Source organism: Lepus europaeus, chromosome 4 (genome assembly GCF_033115175.1).
Source record: "Lepus europaeus isolate LE1 chromosome 4, mLepTim1.pri, whole genome shotgun sequence".
NCBI lineage: Eukaryota > Metazoa > Chordata > Mammalia > Lagomorpha > Leporidae > Lepus > Lepus europaeus.
In genome coordinates, this window is record NC_084830.1 from 165587813 (window position 1) to 165611870 (window position 24058).

The window sequence follows — 24058 nt, forward strand, 5'->3', positions numbered from 1 at the left end:
ATTACCCATGGTAGGGGGCATAGTCCTCGAGAATATAATATTTGAAGGCATGTCATCATACCCAACTAGGACTGACCCGTACAATGCTAGAAAGCCTCACACAGATAACCTCTGAATCCAGCAGCCTCCTGCACCCAACACCACAACTCTCTACAACTCTCTACACCTAGAACTTAATGAAGGGTCCATCTAAACTTGGGAAAGACAGTCTTTCAAGTATATAGATATGAAGCAAATATCCATTTAAATTTACTTATTTATTGACTTGAAAATAAAAAAAAGGAGAGGATGATGGAGAGACAGAGAGCGAGAAAGAGAGAGAGAGAGAGAGCACTCCCATATTCTGATTTCTCACAAAAACCAGGGGAGTGACTGCTTTATAACTGCATTTCACATAAGTAAAATATATCTTTAAATAAATGAATAAATAAAATTAAATATTTGGCTGGCACCACAGCTCAGTAGGCTAATCCTCCGCCTGCAGCACCAGCACCCAAAGTTCTAGTCCAAGTTAGGGAGCCAGATACTGTCCTGGTTGCTCCTCTTCCATTCCAGCTCTCTGCTGTGGCCCAGGAAGGCAGTGGAGGATGGCCCAAGTGCTTGGGCCCGGCACCCACATGGGCGACCAGGAGGAAGCACCTGACTCCTGGTTTCGCATCGGCGCAGCAGCAGTGCGCTGACCATGGCGGCTATTTGGGGGGTGAATCAACGGAAAAGGAAGACCTTTCTCTCTCTCTCTCTCTCACTGTCCACTCTGCCTGTCAAAAATAAATAAATAAAATATTCTATACTTAACATTTTAAAATATGGCTTGAGAATCGATTCTGAATTGTTCACCTTTGTTGATAACTCAAAACTCCTGCCTGTTTCTGGACAAGAGAAATCTCTTTTGTTGCAAGAATTTCCTGAACGCATTCTTCACATCTTTGTTTCTCAGAGTGTAAATGAGAGGGTTTACCAGGGGGGTGATCACACAGTAGAACACTGAGACCACCTTCCTGGTGGTGAAGTTGTACTTGGTGGGAGGGTGGACATAGGTAAAGATGATGGTGCCGTAATAGATGGTGACTACAGAGAGATGGGAAGCACAGGTTGAGAAAGTCTTCTTGCGAGCCTCCCGGGAAGACAGCCTGATGATGGTGACCACGATCTTACTGTAGGAGGACATAGTGAGAAGGAAAGAATTGAAAATCACAACAGAGGTGCAAGTGTATCCCACAGCCTCCACCAAGAATGTGTCTGAGCAGGAGAGCTTAAAAATGGGATCTGCATCACAAAAGAAATGGTTGATCTTCTGGGGACCACAGAAGCTCAGATGAGTGATAAGTATGGTAGGTGGAAGGGGGGCAATGAAGCCCCCAATCCAAGACCCTGCAGAGCAGCACAGGCAAATCTGGAGGCTCATGAGGAGGGAGTAGCGCAGAGGGTTGCAAATGGCCACATAGCGGTCATAGGCCATCATGGCCAGCAGGATGCACTCTGTGGCTCCCATGGAGAAAAAGAAGTAGTACTGGGTGATGCAGCCAGCAACGGAGATGGTGACAGCCTTGGAGAGGAGGGTGGCCAGCAATTTAGGCACCGTGGTGGTCGTGTACCAGATTTCCAGGAAGGACAAATTTCCCAAGAAAACGTACATGGGCGTCTGCAGTGTGGAATCCATGAGAACAATGACAATGATGAGGGTGTTTGCCATGAGGGAGAGCAGGTACATGGTGAGAAACATCACGAAGAGCATGCGCTGCAGAGAGGGCGTGCCTGGGAACCCCAGGAAAAGGAACTCTGTCACTGTCGTGTGGTTTGCACCACCCATGTCTCATCTGCTATCGTCTGAGAGGGAGGAGAGCAGGAAGCGAGAATGGATGATTCTGATGATTCTAATGAAGCCCTTGATAATAAAGGAAATGATGGCTTTGCATGGATTATCTCATTTGATTTTCAAAAATATTTCCAATAACTCACTGTTTAGAAATGGAGGAACTGAGGTTTAAGAGCTTTTCCCTCAGTGGCCCCACCCACAAATGGCATGGTAGGTCTGGGGCCCAGGAGGGGTGTCTGGAAGGACCACTGCCCACACTGATACATGAATGTGGGTATGGGGAAGAACATGGTCCTGGTCCCCCATAATGATCTCACAACCTGAAGTGAACACAGCAATGGGGAAATCAACAATGAAGCGAGCAGGGTCCGGTGACTGGGGCCTCTGCATTCACACAGTTACTCTGTGGAGAGAGACTCCTGACAAATGAAATGTTGCCTCCAGCACCATGACCCCTGGTGCACCCTGTGAGTCAGAGATGGGAGGGAGATGGCTGCAGGAGTAAACCCCGTCTGCAGGACAAAGTGAGGGTCCACTCAATATGGCTAAGAAGTTTCATTCTTGAGTATTCTTCTGCCTTTCCTCATCTGTGACTATTTGCTATAAAAATGGTTGTCTCCCCATATTGGTTAGGAAGAGTCAACAACCAATTTTTTAAGAAGGTCAGAAAACTCGTCCGTAGAAAAATAAGCATACCCAGTAATGTATTCATGCTCTTGTGATGTGTTCATGCACTTCAGTGCTGAAGCTTCCAGAAAATAGGTGAAAGTAAAGTGAAAAATCATCCTAGCAGTCATAAAAATGTTTTTGTTTTTGTCTAGAAAAATACCTTTCCAACATATTTAAATTTCTGTAGTAAAGATCCAGACGTGACATCTGTGTTCACAGTGGAAATGGCAATGGAAGGTAACATGGAAGTGTCAGTCTCCTGCCTGTAGATGCCTGTGTCCATTTGTTCTCAAGGTTTTGAGTCATTGACACTGTAGGAAAACAGGTGCCTATGCATTGTGCACCATCTGGGCACTCCCTGTGGGGCTCCATTCATATGGCATAGACCTTTTTCAGCTACACTTTCTGAAATTACAATTCACGCCTGGTGAAGCTGTCCTGGGATGTTTGTGTGGTGGGGACATTTTACTGTCCCAATTCCTGACCCAATTCCCAAAAGCATTAAGGCTTTGACACATTGTTGTTAATGCCAGAAATGAAATTGTCCTTTTTGCATTCTACACTTTAACTCTACTTATTTTGAAAATTATCAGTTCTGGCAATTGCAGCCATTTGGGGAGTGAAGCAGTGGATGGAATACCTCTCTCTCTCTCTGCCTCTGCCTCTCTGTAACCCTGCCTTTCAAATGAATAAAAAAGTCTTAAAAAAAGAAAACTTTCATGAAAGAACTTGAACTGCTTTTTAAAATATTCTCCCATATTTTTAATTATTTGCTGCCATAAGAAAAACACTCAGAGCTATTTGATTCATACAAGAACAAAGTTCCATAGGCTTTCTGGTTACTATCATGAAAAGCATACTGAGGACCACTCTATCCTATTATTCACAAAATTCAAAAAGGAAATACCTAGAGCTTGTGGACAGAATCAGACCAGTGTTACCATAATGAAGAAGATAAAAAAAAAAAAAACCCTTTGCTTTACTTAAACCAGATCATGATTGTTCAGTTTAGCCTAAGCTACAAAAGGATTGCACATTCCTCAGAGGTAAACAATCTTAGAAAGGAACTAGAAGATAGAGAAAATTCATCCTAATCAATCAATACATCTAGGAAAATGAACTAACACTTATATATAAAAAGGAATCTACATACATTTAAATTTTATTTTGCAGTTTCAGTTTGTAAACTGCATGCATTCATCTAAACGAGTATCTGAGGGAGGGAGGGCATTGCTTCAGACCAAAGGAGGATCCTAACTTACAGAAGCACTGGGGTCCCGTCATTTGGCCCACCCCTCCCTCACTCTGTGGGTGGGTGGGAGCAGCATGGATAGTGTCTCCAGGATACACTCACTGCTTGTGTTCTGTTTTGTGTTTTCCAAGAATGTTCTGGTATGAGGTCGATCTTCATCAGTCTCTTTTCCAGCAGGGCTGTGTCTGGGAGCATCCTGTGTCCATGGCATCACAGGGGAATGGACCAGGCGTCTCCTCACTGCTGAGTCGCTGGTGTCCAGACCTGCTGCACTGTGGATAAGTTCCAAACTCTTTTATTTTATTAACATTTTTTGTTGATTTCAGCTGTGATTTCCCTGTGGCCAGTGAGCAGGGAGAAGCAAGGCCTGTGAGACCCTCGTGAGCAGCACAGGGATCATCAGCCTGGGGCCTGGAGGCGCTGCCCTCCACCTGGGACCTCGACCTGGGTTCCCCAGGGCCTCTCCTTGTGAGGGTCAGAGAGTGCTCCCTTGGCAGCAGGAGGAGGGGGGGGAGCATCAGGAGGCACAGAAATGTTGCCTCAGGAACCTAGGGAGAGCACTCTCAGTAGCGTCATCAGCTGCCACTGTCTCTGGTGTGCACCCCTCAGAACAGGAGGGCAGAAATCCATCCCTGCTATTCCAGCCACCAGGAATGTGGGCAGAAAGTTGTGTTTCAGCATTCAAAGTGTAAATTAGATCAACCTTCAAGAGTCTTCCTTTCCCATAGCAGAGCTACAAGAGAAATCACATAAGCACTAGACTGGCATCTCTTTATAACAAGTAACTCAAAAAAGGAAACATTTTCCTCCCTCCCTCTCCCTCTCCCTCCCTCTCCCTCCCTCCCTCCCTCCCTCCCTCCCTCCCTCTCTCTCTCTCTCTCTTTCTCTCTCTCTCTCTCCCTCTCTCTCCCTCTCTTTCTCCCTCTCTCTCCCTCTCTCCCTCTCTCTCCCTCTCTCTCCTTCTCTTCCTCTGTCTCTCTCTCTCTCTTTCTCTCTTTTTCTTTCATCTTTATTTATTTGTCTGAAAGGCAGGGTTACAGAGAGAGAGAGAGAGAGAGAGAGAGAGACAGAGACAGAGACAGAGAGAATGAGATCTTCCATCTACTGGTTCCCTCCCAAATGGACACAGTGGCTAGGGTTTCCAGGCCAAATTCAGGAGCCAGGTGCTTTCTTCTGGGTCTCCCACATAGGTGGCAGGGGCCCAAGTACTTGGGCCATCTTCTACTGCTTTCTCAGGTACATTAGCAGGAATCTGGATTGGAAGTGGAGTGGCTGGTATTTGAACTAATACCCATTGGGCATCAGTGTAAAGTTAGCTTCCTTTTTTCCAATCTGAGTTCATGTATTTATTTCTGATTATTTGTGCAAGGACTCCCAGTGTCATCTTGAATAAACCTGGTGAACTTATGCATCACAGCCTTGTTCCACATCTTGGAGATTAAGCTTCCATTTTTTACGCATTTAGTAAGGGCTTGTGATACTTGGCCTTTATTATGATGAAGAACATTCCTTTTATACCCAATTTATTCTAACCTTTTTCTTGTAAATCATGAAGGCATATTGTATTTTAGCAAATGACTTTTCTGCATCCTTTGGGATGATCATGGGGTTTTTGTCCTGTGTTGTGTATCATATCTACTGATTTGCATATATTAAACCATCCTTGCATCACTGGGAAATATCCCAGTTGATCACAGTGAATAATCTCTGTAGTATGCTGTTGGATTCAGCTTGCTAGTATTCTGTTGAGGATTTTTGCATCCATGTTCATCAAGGTTGTGGGCCTTAGCTTTGTCTTTTTTTGTATATTTGTCTGATTTTGATATCAGGGTGACTCTGGCTTGGTAGAATGGGATTCAAAGAATCTTTGTTGGAAATAATTTATGAAGCTGTAGTATTATTTATTCTTTAACTGCTTGGTCATATTCAGGAGTGAAGTCATTTGGTCATGGGCTTTTCTCAAATGGGATAATGTATATTGCTGACTGAATCGACTGAATCCTGTTAGCAATTATTTTTCTGTTCAAGATTTGTATTTATCCATGATTCAATCTTGGTAACTTGCATGTATCTAGGGATTATCAAATCTGGTGGCATAGAGTTGTTTATTTAATTTTTAATGATTCTTCATATTTTTGTGATGTCAATGATGTTTTGCTTTTTTTTTTTTTTTTTTTTGGACAGGCAGAGTGGGCAGTGAGAGAGAGAGACAGAAAGAAAGGTCTTCCTTTTCTGTTGGTTCACCCCTCAATGGCCGCTGCGGCCGGTGCACTGCGCTGATCCAAAGCCGGGAGCCAGGTGCTTCTCCTCGTCTCCCATGCAGGTGCAGGGCCCAAGCGCTTGGGCTACAGCAGAGAGCTGGACAGGAAGAGGAGTGACCGGGACAGAATCTGGCACCCCGTCCGGGACTAGAACCTGGTGTGCCAGCTCCACAGGAGGAGGATTATCCTATTGAGCCACAGCACTGGCTGATATTGTCCTTTTTATCTTTGATTTTTTTTTGAGTCTGCTTTTTGTCTCACTTCAGTTAAGAGTTTGTCTATTTTGTTTTTCATTTAGAAAAATCAGCTCTTCATTTAGTGATATTGCATATTGTTTTGAAAATCTGTATTTTGTTTGTTTTTCTTTTCACTTTTATTTCTTTCCTTTCATTAGTTTTGGTTTGGTTTCTAGTCTCTTGATGTGTAATGGGAAGTTTTTTTATTAGAGATATTTTGCTTTTTGATGTTGGTGTTGATTGCTATAAACTTCCCTCTTAGTTCCACTTGTTCTGTATCCAATACATTTAGATACATTGTGTTTCCATTTCTACTTGCTTCTAGAAAATTTTTGTATTTGCTTTTTAGTTTCTTTCTTGATCGATTGGTTGTTTGGCAGTAACTAGTTTGACTGCCATGTGTTTTCATCATTTTGAAGTTTATTTTTCTATTGGTTTCTAGTTTATTTCTTTATGATTGGCAAAGATTTTCAATATTATTTCAATTTCAAAATTTGTTGATATTTATTTTTGACCTACTGTACCATGTATCATGGAGAATATTTCACATGCTGTTGAGAATATCGTATTTTCTGCAGCTGTTGGATGGAAGGTTCTGTAGTTGCTGTTATGTCCATTTGGTGTAGGGTGTAATTGATATCTTGTTTATTGATTTTCTATCTGATGATCTCCATTTTGTTGAAGATGAGGTGTTGAAGTCCTCCAGTGTGATATTGGAGCCTATCTTTCTCGTTGGGTCTGAAAACATTTGCTTTATGTAATTAGACAATCCTGAGTTGAGTGCACACATGTTTATAGTTGTTATTTCCTGTTGTTGAATTGACTGCTCAATCATCATGTAGTAATCTTTAGTGTCTCTTCTTAGAGGTTTTGACTTAAATCTATTTTATTTGAAATCAGTGTTGCTACTCCTACTTCCTTTCAGTGTCCTTTTTTTTTTTTTTTAAGATTTATTTATTTACTTGAAAGTGAGTTACTCAGAGAGAGGGAGAGGCAGAGAGAGAGAGAGAGGTCTTCCATCCTCTGGTTCACTCCCCAGGTGGCTTTAACAGCCGGAGATGTGCCGATCTGAAGCCAGGAGCCAGGAGCTTCTTCCAGGTCTCCCATGTGGGTGCAGGGGCCCAAGGACTTGGGCCATCTTCTACTGCTTTCCCAGGCCTTAGCAGAGAGCTGGATCAGAAGTGGAGCAGCCAGGACTCTAACCGATGCCCACAAGGGATGTTGGCACTGCAGGCGGCAGCTCTATCCACTACACCACAGTGCTGGCCCCTCAGCTTCCTTTGAATGGAGCACTTTTTTCCATCTTTTCACTTACAGGCTCTTTATTTATTTATTTATTTATTTACTGTCTCATATATTTAAGTTGATAGTATGCTCAGAGAGACAAAAACAGCTGCCAAGATAACTGAGTTTATTACCAGAAAGAACTCCAGGTACTCATAACTTCTGGATGCATAATCCACTGTGGCCCAGGGCTATTTTGCCAGTCCTGATCTTATGATGTGTGTTATCCATGAGATTATCTTTGCCTAAGATTATCTAGACTGTCAGTTTCTCCTATGAGATGATTTCTTAGCACCATTGGCCTGATCAATGTGGAACTTACTTCAGTTGCAATTTGACATATATTTCTGTAAGTCTTTCATGCATGTCTTTTTTTAAAAAAATGATTTATTTATTTATTTGAAAGTCAGAGTTACATAGAGAGGAGAGGCAAAGAGAGAGAGAGAGAGAGAGAGAGAGAGAGAGAGAGAGAGAGAGAGAGATCTTCCATCTGCTATTTCACTCCCCAAATGGCCACAATGGCCGGAGCTGCCCCGATCTGAAGCCAGGAGCCAGGAGCTTCTTCTGGGTCTTCCATGTTGGTACAGGGGACCAAGGACTTGGGCCATCCTCTACTGCTATCCCAGACCATAACAGAGAGCTGGATCAGAAGGGGAGCAGCTGGGACTAGAACCGGTCCCCATATGGGATGCTGGCACTTCAGGCCAGGGCGTTAACCCACTGCGCTACAGCGCCGGTCCCGAGTGTCTTTTTATACCAAACTGTTACTCTCCACATTTGAATCCTTAATGTTGAGCTGAGCATATAGTCTACAGTTAGCATTCAGTAAATATTTATTGGACAGATAGGTTAATGTACACTACTCACATCTTTTCATATTGCCCCAGAAGTTTGCTTTTACCCTTACCTTAGAACTTCTTGGCCTCTTGTTTGTGCTATGCATATTAGATTTATTCTTAATGTCTAGAGATTTTTAAAGGTATTTGTTAGTGTGAAAGATTGAAAGCATCTAGTGGGAAAAAAGTCATCATTAAACTTATTTTAAAATGAATTAATGAACACAATTTAATTATCATGCCTTTGAACCTAAGAATACTTCTGTGTTTGTAATGAGTTGCCTTGTAATTCATTTTAACAGTAGTGGATTTACTTTACATTTCAAAAAATTTTATATTCTTGAGATTTTACAGTTTTTATAATATTTTAATATTCATTTCATATGTGAACATTATATACCAACACATGTATGTTTTTTTGAAAGTGGGGATATTAATATCATGTAATGTGTGATTTATGACAGGGATTATAAAATGAGGAAAGAAGTGATATTATAATGTAGAGGGTATAATTCATCTAATTTATGACTTCATATGCCAAATAATATGACATTCACACATTTTTATTTTCTTACTATATTTATATATATATATACATATATACACTTTTTTTTTTAAATTTAACTTTTATTTAATGAATATAAATTTCCAAAGTACAGCTTATGGGTTACATTGGCTTCCCCCTCCCAAAACTTCCCTCCCACCCACAACCCTCCCCTTTCCCGCTCCCTCTCCCCTTCCAATCACATCATGATTCATTTTCAATTCTCTTTATATACAGAAGATCAGTTTAGTATATATTAGGTAATGATTTCAACTGTTTGCCCCCATATAGCAACACCAAGTGAAAAAAAATACTGTTGGAGTACTAGTTATAGCATTAAATAAGAGTGTACAGCACATTAAAGACAGAGATCCTACATAATATTTTTTTTAAAGATTAATTAATTTTCTATGCCATTTCCAATTTAACACCAGGTTTTTTTTTTCCATTTCCAATTATCTTTATATACAGAAGATCGATTCAGTATATAATTAGTAAAGATCTCATCAGTTTGTACCCACGCAGAACCACAAAGTGTAAAAATACTGTTTCAGTACTAGTTATAGCATCACTGCACATTAGACAACACATTAAGGACAGATCCCACATGGGATGTAAGTACACAGTGACTTCTGTTGCTGACTTAACAATTTGACACTCCTGTTCATGGCGTCAGTAATCTCCCTAGGCTCTAGTCATGAGTTGGCAGGGCTATGGAAGCCTTTAGAGTTCGCTGACTTTGATCTTATTCCGATAGGGTCATAGTCAAAGTGGAAGTTTCTCCTCCCTTCAGAGAAAGGTACCTCCTTCTTTGATGGCCCCATTCTTTCCACTGGGATCTCACTCCCAGAGATCTTTCATTTAGGTCTTCTTTTTTTTTTTTCTTTTCCATGGTATCTTGGCTTTCCATACCTACAATACTCTCATGGGCTCTTCAGCCAGATCTGAATGCCTAGGGGCTGATTCTGAGGCCAGAGTGTTGTTTAGGACGTCTGCCATTCTATGAGTCTGCTGTGTATCCCACTTCCCATGTTGGATCTTTCTCTCCCTTTTTGATTCTATCAGTTAGTATTAGCAGGCACTTGTCTTGTTTGTGTGATCCCTTTGACTCTTAGACCTATCCGAGCCATCGAATGTGAACTGAAATTGATCACTTGGACTATTTAGATGGCATTGGTACATGCCACCTTGATGGGATTGTATTGGAATCCCCTGGCACATTTCTAACTCCATCATTTGGGGCAAGTCTGATTGAGCATGTCCCAAATTGTACATCTCCTCCCTCTCTTTTTCCACTCTTAAATTTAACAGGGATCACTTTTCAGTTAAAATTTAAACACCTAAGAATAATTGTGTGTTAATTACAGAGTTCAACCACTAGTACTAGAACAACAACAACAACAAATACTAAAAAGGATAAAGTACTACATTGTACATCTAGAGTCAGGACAAGAGCTGATCAGGTCATTGTTTCTTATAGTGTCCATTTCACTTCAACAGGTTTCCCCTTTGGTGCTCAGTTGTCGCCGATCAGGGAAAACAAATGATATTTGTCTCTTTGGGACTGGCTTAATTCACTCAGCATGATGTTTTCCAGATTCCTCCATCTTGTTGCAAATGACTGGGTTTCATTGTTTCTTACTGCTGTATAATATTCTATGGAGTACATGTCCCATAATTTCTTTATCCAGTCTACTGTTGATGGGCATTTGGGTTGGTTCCAGGTCTTAGCTATTGTGAATTGAGCTGCAATAAACATTAATGTGCAGATGGCTTTTTTATTAGCCAAATTAATTTCCTTTGGGTAAATTCCAAGGAGTGAGATGGCTGCGTTGTATGGTAGGGTTATGTTCAGGTTTCTGAGGAATCTCCAGACAGACTTCCATAGTGGCTTAACCAGTTTGCATTCCCACCAACAGTGGGTTAGTGTCCCTTTTTCCCCACATCCTCTCCAGCATCTGTTGGTAGATTTCTGAATGTGAGCCATTCTCACCGGGGTGAGGTGAAACCTCATTGTGGTTTTGATTTGCATTTCTCTGATGGCTAGTGATCTTGAACATTTTTTCATGTGTCTGTTGGCCATTTGGATTTCTTCTTTCGAAAAATGTCTATTGAGGTCCTTGGCCCATCTCTTAAGTGGGTTGTTTGTTCTGTTGTTGTGGAGTTTCTTGATTTCTTTGTAGATTTTGGTTATCAACCCTTTATCTGTAGTATAGTTTGCAAATATTTTTTCCCATTCTGTCGGTTGCCTCTTCACTTTCCTGACTGTTTCTTTTGAAGTACAGAAACTTCTCAATTTCATGCAATCCCAAATGTTAATTTTGGTTTTGACTGCCTGTACTGCTGGGGTCTTTTCCAAGAAGTCTTTGCCTGTGTCTATATCTTGCAGGGTTTCTCCAATGCTCTCTAATAATTTGATGGTTTCGGGTCGTAGATTTAAGTCTTTAATCCATGTTGAGTGAATTTTTGTGTAAGGTGAAAGGTATGGGTCTTGCTTCAAGCTTCTGCACGTGGAAATCCAATTTTCCCAGCACCATTTATTGATTAGACTGTCCTTATTCCAGGGATTAGTTTTGGATCTTTGATCAAATATAAGTTGGCTGTAGATGTTTGGATTGATTTCTGGTGTTTCTATTCTGTTCCATTGGTCTATCCATCTGTTTCTGTACCAGTACCATGCTGTTTTGATAACAACTGCCCTGTAGTATGTCCTGAAATCTGGTATTGTGATGCCTCCGGCTTTGTTTTTGTTGTACAAGATTGCTTTGGCTATTCGCAGTCTTCTGTGTCTCCATATGAATTTCAGCATCATTTTTTCCAGATCTGAGAAGAAGGTCTTCAGTATCTTGATTGGTATTGCATTGAATGTATAAATTGCTTTTGGGAGAATAGACATTTTGATGATATTGATTCTTCCAATCCATGAGCATGGAAGATTTCTCCATTTTTTGGTATCCTCTTCTATTTCTTTCTTTAAGGTTTTGTAGTTTTCATCGTAGAGATCTTTAACATCCTTGGTTAAGTTTATTCCAAGGTATTTGATTGTTTTTGTAGCTATTGTGAATGGGATTGATCTTAGAAGTTCCTCCTCCGCCGTGGCATTGCCTGTGTATACAAAAGCTGTTGATTTTTGTGGATTGATTTTATATCCTGCTACTTTGCCAAACTCTTCGATGAGTTCCAGTAGTCTCTTAGTAGAGTTCTTTGGGTCCGCTATATAAAGAATCATATCATCTGCAAAGAGGGATAGTTTGAGTTCTTCCTTCCCAATTTGTATCCCTTTAATTTCTTTTTCTTGCCTAATAGCTCTGGCTAAAACTTCCAGAACTATATTGAATAGCAGTGGTGAGAGTGGGCATCCCTGTCTGGTACCAGATCTCAGCGGAAATGCTTCCAACATTTCCCCATTCAATAGGATGTTGGCCGTGGGCTTTTCATATATTCCTTTGATTGTATTGAGGAATGTTCCTTCCATACCCAGTTTGCTTAGAGTTTTCATCATGAAAGGGTGTTGTATTTTATCAAATGCTTTCTCTGCGTCTATTGAGAGAATCATATGGTTTTTCTTCTGGAGTCTGTTAATGTAGTGTATTACGTTGATTGTTTTGCAAACGTTGAACCATCCCTGCATACCAGGGATAAATCCCACTTGGTCTGGGTGGATGATCTTTCTGATGTGTTGTTGCATTCTATTGGCCAGAATTTTATTGAGTATTTTTGCATCTATGTTCATCAGGGATATTGGTCTGTAATTCTCTTTCAATGCTGCATCTTTTTCTGGCTTAGGAATTAAGGTGATGCTGGCTTCATAGAAAGAATTTGGGAGGATTCCCTCTTTTTCGATTGTTTTGAATAGTTTGAGAAGAATTGGAGTTAGTTCTTCTCTAAATGTCTGGTAGAACTCAGCAGTGAATCCATCTGGTCCTGGGCTTTTCTTTGTTGGGAGGGCCTTTATTACTGTTTCAATTTCTGTGTCAATTATGGGTCTGTTTAGGTTTTCTATGTCTTCCTGGCTCAATTTAGGTAGGTTGTATGTGTCCAAGAATATGTCCATTTCTGATAGATTTCCCTGTCTGCTGGCATACAAGTCCTTGTAGTAATTTCTGATGATTCTTTTTATTTCTGTGGTGTCTGTTGTTACGTTTCCCTTTTCATCTCTGATCCTATTGATTTGGGTCTTTTCTCTTCTTTTTTTAGTGAGTTGGGCCAATGGGGTGTCAATTTTCTTTATTTTTTCAAAAAACCAGCTCCTCGTTTGGCTGATTTTTTGTAATGTTTTTTTGGATTCAATCCTGTTGATTTCTTCTTTGATTTTAATTATTTCTCTTCTCCTACTGGGTTTGGGTTTGGTTTGCTGCAGATTTTCTAGATCCTTGAGATGACTTGAAAGCTCCTCTATTTGGTGCCTTTCCAATATCTTGATGTAGGCACCTATTGATATAAACTTTCCTCTTAACACTGCTTTTGTTGTATCCCATAGGTTTTGGTATGTTGTGCTTTTATCCTCATTTACTTCCAGAAAACTTTTGATTTCTCTTTTAATTTCTTCTATGACCCATTGTTCATTCAGGAGCATGTTGTTCAATCTCCATGTGTTTGCACGTGCTCTAGGGATTCCCGAGTTGCTAATTTCCAATTTCATTCCTTTGTGGTCTGAGTAGCTGCATGGTATGATTCTAATTCTTTTGAATTTGCTGAGACTTGCTTTATGGCCTAGTATGTGGTCAATCCTAGAGAAGGTTCCATGTACTGCTGAGAAGAATGTAAAGTCCTTGGATGTAGGGTGAAATGTTCTGTAGATATCTGTTAGATCCATTTGGGCTATAGTGTCATTTAAATCTACTGTCTCCTTGTTGATCTTCTGTCCTGTTGATCTGTCCATCTCTGAGAGTGGAGTATTGAAGTATTGGGGTCTAAGTCTCCCTTTAAGTCCCTTAACAAGTCTTTTAAATAAGCTGGTGCCCTGTAATTAGGTGCATATACATTGATAATTGTTATATCTTCCTTTTGAATGGATCCCTAAATCATTAAATAGTGCCCCTCTTTGTCTCTCCTAACAGTTTTTGTGGTAAAGTTTATGTTGTCCGATATTACGATGGCTACGCCCGCTCTTTTTTCATTTCTGTTGGCATAGTATATCTTTTTTCAGCCTTTCACTTTCAGTCTGTATGCATCATTGTTGGAAAGATAAGTTTCTTGTAAGCAGCAAAAAGATGGGTTTTGTTCCTTAACCCAATCAGCCAATCGGTGTCTTTTAACTGGACAGTTGAAGCCATTAACATTCAATGTGACTATTGAGAAGGAGTAACTTTGCCCTGTCATTTGCCAAAGATTTTTGCTAATATATGGTTTGAGATTCCTGTGATGTTTTGCTGTGAGGTTTCCTTCCTTTATCTTCTTTCATATTGGTGACCGTGTTTCTGTGTTTCTGTATGTAACACATCTTTAAGCATCTTTTGCAGGGCTGGATGAGTGGTGACAAATTCTTTCAATTTCTGTTTGCTGTGAAAGGTCTTTATTTCACCTTCATTCACAAATGAGAGCTTTGCAGATATAATATTCTGGGCTGGCAGTTTTTCTCTCTTAGTACCTGGGCTATATCTCGCCATTCTCTCCTAGCTTGTAGGGTTTCTGATGAGAAGTCAGCTGTGAGTCTAATTGGAGATCTTCTGAGAGTAATCTGGCATTTCTCTCTTGCACATTTTAGGATCTTTTCTTTGTGTTTCACTGTGGTGAGTTTGATTACGACGTGTCGTGGTGAGGATCTCTTTTGATCATGTTTATTAGTGGTTCTATGAGCTTCTTGTACTAGGATGTCTCTGTCCTTCTCCAAACCTGGGAAATTTTCTGCTAGTATCTCACTAAAAAGGCCTTCTAATCCTTTCTCCCTCTCCATGCCTTCAGGAACTCCTAGAACCCGAATGTTGGGTTTTCTAAGAGTATCCTGTAGATTCCTGACAGTATTTTTTAGATTTCTGATTTCTTCTTCTTTTCTTTGATTTGATTGTTTCCTTTCCTGTTCTCTGTCTTCTAATTCCGATATTCTCTCATCTGCTTCACCCATTCTGTTTTTAAGGCTCTGTAATGTGTTTGTCATTTGATCTATTGAGTTCTTCATTTCATTGTGGTTTTTTGTCACTATCACAGTTTCCTGTTCTACTAGTTGTTTCATTTCATTTTGATTCCTCCTTAATATTTCATTTTCACAAGAGAGATTATCTATCTTGTCCATTAAGGATTTCTGTAGTTCAAGAATTTGTTTTTGAGAACTTCTTAATGTTCTTATCAATTTTTTGAGATCTGCTTCTTGCATTTCTTCTATCTCTTCATCTTCATAATCTTGGATTGGGGTGTCTTGTTCATTTGGGGGCATCATAGTGTCTTCCTTGCTCTTGTTACCTCGGTTTCTATGTTTGTTGTTTGGCATGTTGGAGGTAATTTATGGTTTTTGTTTTTTTTGCTGTGGTGATTTTTTCTCATTATACTATGCCTTTAAGTGGGCTGTCTGCTTTGATGGATCCTTAGAGGCTGTGATGGGTGTGGCCAGAGAGCTCAGCTTGATTCTTAGGGTTTAAGGCTGTGCAAAAAGCGACTCACCCAGATTGTTCTCTCCCTTGCTCCTTGCTGGATTGCTCTCTCTCTCTCTCTCTTTTTTTTTTTTTGACTCAGTTGGGAAGTTATTCGGTACAGGTGAGTGGAATTGAGTGTAGTTGAAATCTGGCCTCTGTGAGTATTCGTTTGATCTACCCCTGGGACCACACAAAGAGTTTATGCAGCCCTCAATGTGTTCTCAAGTTTCAGGTTACTGAGCTTGTGAACTCCTTGGTGGCGCTTTAGGTATGTAAAATGGCTCCTGCTTTTTGTTTTGCTCGGTGAGTTAATAGAGAGGCCTCTGCTTCCCCCCCCCCCCCATTGTCTCGGGTTTCTGATGCCTTTGTCTTACCTTCTGTTCGTTCCCGCGCTGGCGAGATTCTGAGGCTCGGCTCCCACGGTTGGGTTTCCACGCGGTGGGCTCCCTGTAGGTTCTCTGTGTCACATCCACTAGACCTGGAAGCGTTTCCTCTGCAGTTTTTTTCTTGAATCTTTTCCTGAGGCTACAGTAATTCCACTTTTATGAAACTTTATTTTCCCTAACTATGGCGCACGTCCTCACTATCCGCCATCTTGGCTCCGCCCCCTATATACTTTTTTTTCCTAAATGGACTTTATTTTTTTTTATGTCCGTACGTCTTCATTGTTCTTTGAAAAGCTGTACGTATGTGTGTCTGTGTATGTGTGTGCGCATGTGTGTGTAAGTGTATAAAGTTGAAATGTAGCACACATACCCATTCATGTAATTACTGTAAGAGATCCCAAAGCAAACATTTTAGGTCTAGAAAAGCATAAGCAGGCATTATCTTGTCTAATTCCTGGATGTGATGTAGAAAGGAACTGGAATGGACAAGTACAACCATGTTGGATTGGATGGTAAATATCCTACATGGAGTTTAGTCAATTGAGTGGCCCTAAATAGAATCCTTTTTTGCATGCTATGTATTTTCTCTCATGAAAATAGCATTACATAAAATCTCATGAGTTTGGGGTAAGGCTTCCTCTTGGACGAAGTTAATGGTTTCCCTAAAATAAAAATACAGCTGAAATCCTGACCTCTTCTAGGTTGGAGAGGACTGAGGGGCACGTGGTATTTGTGTGTTAGTGTTGAGGGCTGGAGGGAAGAGCAACCTCTACCTGTGAAGCTGGAGAGCTAGTTGTGAGCTGAGGGCTGCACTCCTATATTCCTGACTTCACCAAGGATGATTTGAGGAGCTGGAAGCCAGTATTTGAAGTGAAAAGTGCATGAGGGAAACAGACATTCTCTAAATCCTGAGTACCTGTTTAAGTATTTTTAAAAGAGGATGCATTGTTAAAAAGCAAGAGCATCACTATCCCCCAAATATGGTGGCTCCACATTGGAGCTCATACACACCTAATTCCAAGTCCTCACTCAGTGAGACTTTATCCAGGAGAAGATAACTCATTGTGCAGTTTCTGGGTCCTCACTCACATAGGCTGTGTTCTGGAGAATTACCACTGAGTGCAGTGCTATGGGTCCTCACCCAGGCTGTGTTCAGGAGAATTAACTCTGGTGCAGTGTTCTGGGTGCTCACTCACATAGTCTGTGTTCAGGAAAAGATACCACAGAGTAGAGAGTTCTGTGTCCTCACTCACCCAGGCTGTGTTCAGGAGAAGCTACCTCAGAGTGCAGTGTTCTCAGTTGTCACTCACACAGGCCCAATTCTGGGGAGTTGACCTCAGTCCTCTGTGTTCAGGGATTTTATCGCAGAGACCTTTATCTTGTCACTTAGACACTAAGATACTGGAGGCAAAGACTCTTGCCCACAGTCTATGGTATCCGCATCCTGCTTAGTTTTCCTAATATCCACTTTCCTTCTCTGAAAAATGAGTTTGGAATTTTCTACACTCCTACTGCGAGTATTAAATGTGCATGTCCTATAAAGTGGTGAGCAGTTTCCAGTGTAAAGGAGATGTTGATGACAGCTGGCTTCTCATCACTGCTGCCATGACCACGGCACAACACACCTTTTCTTGTCACTGGGCTGTGCCATTTGAGTCAGGCACAGAGGCCACAGCTGCTCAGATCTGAGCACTTGTGGAGGTTTTTTCTGAGATTATGTCTGTAGCCTGTGCAACATGGAGTGAGCAAAGTGCACAAGACAGCTGACTGCACTGCTCTCAGCAACATGGTGGTGGTGGTTGGGGGCGGGGTCTGAAGTTGAGCGACTTGACTGCTGGAAAACAGCGCCACCATGAGGTGGCCACAGCTGAAAATGCCCAAATGCTGCTTCCCAAACACTCAGGATAGCCAGGGCTGGGCCAGGTGGAAATCAGGTGCCAGGAACTCAATCTGAGTCTACCATGTGGGTGGCGGGGACCCGAGGCTTGAACCAGCATTGCTGACTCTCAGAGTACTCATTAGCAGGAAGTTGGAGTCAGGAGTGGAGCTGGAACTGGAACCCAGGCACTCCGATATGGGATGTGGACTTTGCAACTGTGTCTCAATCACTAAACCAAATGCCCTGCCCTAATCCCATTCTCCACACAGCTTCTGGAGTTCTGTGTGTATGTGTGTGTGTGTATGTAGGGTATATATTACATACATGCCAAGTGTGCATTATAAGTGAAACATATCAAGCATCTATGATACATAAAATCTCCATGTGTGCATCAGTATGCACCCGTATACACAACACATTCTTGCATACATATTTTTCCAGAGTAGGGGAGGACCTCTCTATAACCAATTGGAAGGAAAGAGAAGATTGGGGATTCATTTACTTGATATTTCCCACAGCACCAAATGCAGCTCAGAGACACTCGACCATGTGGGATGAAGCACAGCAGCACGTGGAAAGACTGTGTCTGCAGGGAAAGAGGACACGTCACTGTGGCCTGTGTCTGAGACTCCTCACCTCTCCATGTTGTGTTAATTGTCATAGTGAGAAATACAGAGAGCAGAGTCTTTTCACCAGATTTACTATCAGAATCAATTAAAACATATTCTAAAGTCCATTCTGAAATACTTGAGTGTCAAAAAATGTACTTGCATTTTTATCCTTGGATTTGATGAGATTGCCAGAAGGCTAGAGCCCTGATCCACTTTGGTTAGATTTGAGGCACACGTGTTCACTCTGTCCTACATCAGTGACCATAGACCTGACATGAAAGGTGGTAAAATTTCAAGATTTGCATTCCCACCATCTACAAGTTGACATACTTGTTATTTTTTAAGGATAAGTATTGTGATTTTGTGGTTTTTTTTTTTTTTGTGGTTGTTGCTTGCTTGATTTGCTCTCAAATTTTTACCCTGGGACTTTGTTCTGTCTCATGCCCAAGTTAAGAACTTGAGTGAGTGAAACCACTCTCATTAAAAGGCCACCTTGGGGGATAAACCTCCAATGACCGGCGCTTGGCAAACTGGTATAATTCTCATTGTTGCTGCTGGGAAAAATGGGCTCTGGAAGTGTGGTGTGCACTTTGCTAAGGAAGTGTGGTGTGGATACGGCCAACTACAGGGTGGAGAGGACGTGTGGTGTGGACACTGTTAACCTCAAGGCTGGCGAGGACGTGTGGTGTGGACACTGCTAACCTCAGGGCTGGTGAGTCATCTAGGAGTCGGTCAGAACAGGAAGAAAGACATGAAGGACTTTTAGGTGAGGTTTGTTTCATTGAGAATCCAAAATGCTTGGCAGAGACCCTGTGATCCATCCCATTAAGTGAGTTTAAATTCTAGTAAATTCAAAGTCCATCACCGCTTGCTGATACAGACCCCAGGTAAAGCAGCACTGGGCAGCAGCACTGGGTGGTACTGGTGGTGCTCGCCTTATGCTTGTTAAATGCCACCAGCTCTCTGCCTGTGGGCACACAGACCAGTGCTGGATCTTTTAAACTGAAGATCGCCGATGCAAAGTACACATTGAACAATGTAAACCCTAATACTCAAAGGAAACAGTTGTGTGTTAAGTTCTGCGCTTTATAAAAGCTTGTGAAGCCCTGTTTAGTGTTGTGGCTGCCAATGGGATTATTTTTTCATTGTTCAATGCGTTTATTTGGGTCTTGATCAGCCAAGCGCTTTTCAGTTGCTCAGTTTAGGGCAGTGAAGGGAACAGCACATCCCCTCTCCTCCTGGAGACTGGGGTTTCCAGAGAATCAACCCTGCCTCCCCACACAAATGTGCAGCTGGCACGAGTCCTCAGGAAAAGGAAATGGCCTGACTGAACCGTGCTTTCAGTTTTACAAATCCTGAAGACTTGGAGAATGGAGAGTTGGTAGTGAATTTTAGAAAAATATTTTGAGCCATTCTTGCTGAGAAAATACATTCAGAGTTATCGAACTGGTGACACAAGTTTTATATGCCATGGCAGAGTTTGTAAGAAAGTTCATTCTGAATGAAAACTGCCAGGTGCTCTCTCCTTCACTCTTCCCTGGGAGCACATATTTATTTCTGTTTGTACAGAACAAGACATAATATCAGAGAATTTCTGAGTGACGTGCAATCTGCATGCACACAAACACACACACATGGACTTGCACCAACATGAATGTTCACACACACACGAATCCATACACAGGGACAAGCACACACATCCACACACATCCAGGCACACAGGGCCATGCACACACAGGGACATGCGCACACATCCATGTACACGTGTGGATGTGCACATACAGGGATGTGCACACACATCCAGGCACACACATGGACATGCACACATGTCCATGTACACTGTCTATGCATGCTGTCTACTCCAAGAGGAGGAGTCACACCCTACGACAGGACCCCAACCCACTGCAGCTAAAGCAGTCCTAACTCTACTGCTTAGGTGTGTTACAGCTATTTGTGTACAATACTTAAAAACTAGTGGAACATAGCAGACAGGAAATCATCATAGGTAAAAACAAAATTAATAATCACTGATTTAATAAAGGTTCCTTTAAAAAGGTCTAATTCATTTAAAATACCTCGCATCTATCATTGATCTTTTTGTCTTATAACCAAGATGTCATCCATCTGTATCATGCATATTAAATAGACAGTGATGTAGAATGAGTGGCATCGCCCAGGGTGTCCACAGAGTGCTTTGGGAACTTATGAACACATCGCCCTACACAGCAGAAGGGGATGTGCAGGTGTGATTCTGAAGAGTGCTGGTGTGGTTTGTCATCGCCAGGGTCCCCACAAGGAGGATGCAGGATGGCAGGAGACAGAAGACGCAAGGCTGGCAGCAGAGGGAGCAGAGAAAAGACGCAGTGCTGTGGACAGTGAGGATAGAAGGGCTCTGGGCCACGGGGTGCAGGTGGCCTTCGGGAGCTGGAAGCAGCAGGTGGGTCTCCCTTGGAGAGTCCAGAACAGGGGCCTGCTGATGCCCTCACCTGCAGGTGTGTCCTCTGGACGCCAAGACACTCGGACCATTTGCTGCAGCAGCAAGGAGAGCCTCAAGGGCCGTGTGGCACAGGGTCTGAGCGAAGCTGCTCCACGCGTCTCCCAGTTCAGCCCAAGGGCAAATTCCTGTAACACAGATCTGCTCCGGAGCAAGGGGGTGGAAGTCCCCATGCTGGCTGTGTGCTCTGACTTTGCGACTTCCCCAAATTAAAAACTGTGAACGCTAGGGGTGTGCCGTGAAGAAATGACTCTAGAGAGATGAAATCAGCTCCCAGTGACCCCAGCGAGGGAGCTGTGGCTGCCTGGCTCTCCCCCGACCCCCCTTCTTTCTCTGTCCATCTCCGGCTGCCCTTACACGATGTCAAATGTCACCCGCGTCTCCGAATTTGTTCTTCTTGGGTTCAGAGGGGGTCCGGGAGTGCAGACGGTGCTCTTTCTGCTCTTCCTGGTGCTGTACGTGGCGGCTGTGGTGGGGAACCTGGGCATGGTTGCGATCATCCAGGCGGATGCACAGCTGCACACCCCCATGTATGCCTTCCTGCAAAGCCTCTCCTTGTTGGACGTCTGCTACTCCTCCACCATCGCGCCCAGGGCCCTGCTGAACTGCCTGCGGCGGGACCACACCATCTCCTTCGGAGCCTGCGCCGCTCAGTTCTTCTTCCTGTCTCTCTTCGGGACCACGGAGGCTTTCCTGCTGGCGGCCATGGCCTACGACCGCTTCAAGGCCATCTGCAGCCCTCTCCTCTACTCGGCCAGCATGTCGCCCCCGCTCTGCGCGCTGCTGGTGTCGGGGTCCTACCTGTGGGGCGTGCTGAATGCCAGCACGCAGACGGCGATGACCTTCACGCTGTCCTTCTGCGGCGCCAATCAGGTCAATGACTTTTTCTGCGACGTGCCCCCGCTCCTGTCCTTGTCGTGCTCGGACACCTCCGTGAACCAGCTGGTCCTGCTCGGCCTGTGTGGCTCCATCATCGTCAGCACGTTCGCCGTCGTCCTGGTCTCCTACGTCTACATCGTCTCCACCATCCTCAGGATCCGCAGCCAGCAGGGCCGCCGGAAGGCGTTCTCCACCTGCGCCTCGCACCTCGCGGCCGTGTGCTTGTTCTTCGGCACAGTCTTCTTCATGTACGCTCAGCCCAGCGCCATCTCCTCCCTGGAGCACAGCAAAGTGGTGTCTGTCTTCTACACCGTGGTCATCCCCACCCTGAACCCCCTGATCTACAGCCTCAGGAACCGCGACGTGCAGCGTGCTCTGCGCAGGAGTGGCCGACAGCTCTCCGTGTTACTCATGCGGCCCGGGCCCGCCTGGCGCCCCGATTCTCACTGTTGCTGTCCACTGTAGAATCTTCATCAGCATTTCTCTAACAGTGGCGGTCCAGTTTTCCTGCATTTCATTGGCTGTTTGTGAAGGGATTGTTCAAGTCATTTTCCTGGTTTCCCTTGTTTTGTAGAAATGTTTTACACTTGGAGGCTCTAAATCCGTCTGTCAGCTGCGTGCATGACAAATATATTCCCACGCTTCTGCAGCATGATTTATCAAAACGCTTGCAATAAAATTCTGATAATTAATTTTGAATTTTGACATATGTAAGTTCTTAAATTTGATCAACTCTTTACTTTCTGTTTTGTTCCTTTTGTTTATTTTATTATCCCTGTACATGTCTTACAGCATGACTTAAATAACTGTAATTAGACTTAATCTCTAAAAAAAGTGTATCATTGAGTGGTAATTACCACAACCTTATTAATCTCCAGCAATGTTCTAAATTAGCTCCCCGGTTTGTGTTCCTTTATAGTTTAAAGTTTGTGTCCCATTGCTGCCACACCCTGGTTCATGATAAACACTGCTCTTTCTACTTCCAGGACGTCGATGTTTTTAACTTGTCTTAAATTCCACCTGTTAGTGGTGCGTCCAGGCTTCCTTTGTAGGTTAGAAGCCAAGGTCATGGTAGCTGAGGTTTCTCATTTGCACACATAGCTATTAACTTTGCCTCTGAGGAAGAGCCCATGCCACGTTCTGCCAGAGTCCTTGGTATTGAGCAAACAAGGCACAGACTGGGTAAAACGACACTATGGGGGCCAGGGTTTGACACAGTGGTTGTGCCTGCTCAGGACTCCCACATCCCATATCAGAGTTCCCAGTGTGTGTACCAGCTCCCCTGCTTCTGCTCCAGGTCCAGGTTCCTTGTAGTGCACCTCTGGGGAGCAGCAGGTGATGTCTCAGGACCTGAGTCTCTGCCTCCAACATAGGAGACCTGAATGGAGTTTCAGGCTCCTGGCTTGGACTTGGCAGCTCTGGCTGCTGCAGACCTTTGAGGAGAGAACCAGCAGATGGAAGATTTGTCTCTCTCTGGCTTTCAGATAAATAAAAAGAAATAGAAAAATGGAAAATGGTACAGCGACTTTGAGAACATATCTGGTGGTGTCTCATAGAGTTGAACACATTTTTGTCCTTGGTCATCAGCATCTCCACTCCTTGATGCACAAGTGCTTGTACAGGAAGGTTCACGGCAGCTTTGTTCATAAGATCGAGAAACTGGAAACAGGTGGCCCTGGTGACCTTTAGCTCCTGATTCTGATGTGTGGGTGGCCTTGTGTAGACATAATATGAGGTACTGCAAAATGATCAGGGGAAAATGGAGTTGAAAGATGAGTTTATTTTGGTGCAAGAAAAGCTTGAAATGCGGCATACTTTTTCCAAATAAGTGTTTTCTGTGAACTTCTTGAGGACCCTTCATACAGTAGAGGTAACAGCGTGTAGCACTGACACAGACTACCGACTGTGGTAGAGAAGGTAGTCTACTCGGGAGCTAAGTGAGGAGTGGTGTCAGTGGGGGTGCAGGCCGTTCCAGGGGACAGCAGGCTAGCAGGCGCTTTCTGAGGAACAGGATTCATTTTTAAAGTTTATTTGATGTTTTAAAACTCAACAGGCATAAAATTACATGCATTTATGGAGTACTATATGTTTCAAAATACGTATACAGTGTGTGCTGTCTAATCAGAGAAAAAATATGTATATCTATTCAACCATTTAACAATTCTTTATGACAAGAACATTTCAATCCCATCTTCCAGTTTTTGAAACAGAAATGTACTGTACACTCCATCACCTGTGGTCACCCCAAGGTGTGGCAGAACTGCAAGACTTCTCACTCCTGTCCAGCTGTAGGTGAGCATCCATCAGTCTAGCTCTCCCCACTCCTCCTCACTCCCAGCTTC

At 43.0% G+C, this 24058-nt stretch overlaps 2 protein-coding genes across 2 annotated transcripts; one reads left to right on the plus strand and one right to left on the minus strand.

The window, feature by feature from the left end:
- Positions 1-850: 850 nt before the first annotated feature.
- LOC133758867 (olfactory receptor 6F1-like) lies at positions 851-1810 on the minus strand. Its single transcript, XM_062190002.1, has one exon. The coding sequence runs from the start codon at positions 1808-1810 to the stop codon at positions 851-853; it is 960 nt and encodes a 319-aa protein (XP_062045986.1).
- Positions 1811-21197: 19387 nt separating this feature from the next.
- Positions 21198-22181, plus strand: LOC133758869 (olfactory receptor 9S13-like). Its single transcript, XM_062190003.1, has one exon. The coding sequence runs from the start codon at positions 21198-21200 to the stop codon at positions 22179-22181; it is 984 nt and encodes a 327-aa protein (XP_062045987.1).
- The last annotated feature ends 1877 nt before the right edge of the window (positions 22182-24058 follow it).

Excerpts from the sequence above, each read along its gene's own strand:
- LOC133758867 (XM_062190002.1), bottom strand. The coding sequence starts at position 1,810 with ATGGGTGGTGCAAACCACACGACAGTGACAGAGTTCCTTTTCCTGGGG.
- LOC133758869 (XM_062190003.1), top strand. The coding sequence starts at position 21,198 with ATGTCAAATGTCACCCGCGTCTCCGAATTTGTTCTTCTTGGGTTCAGA.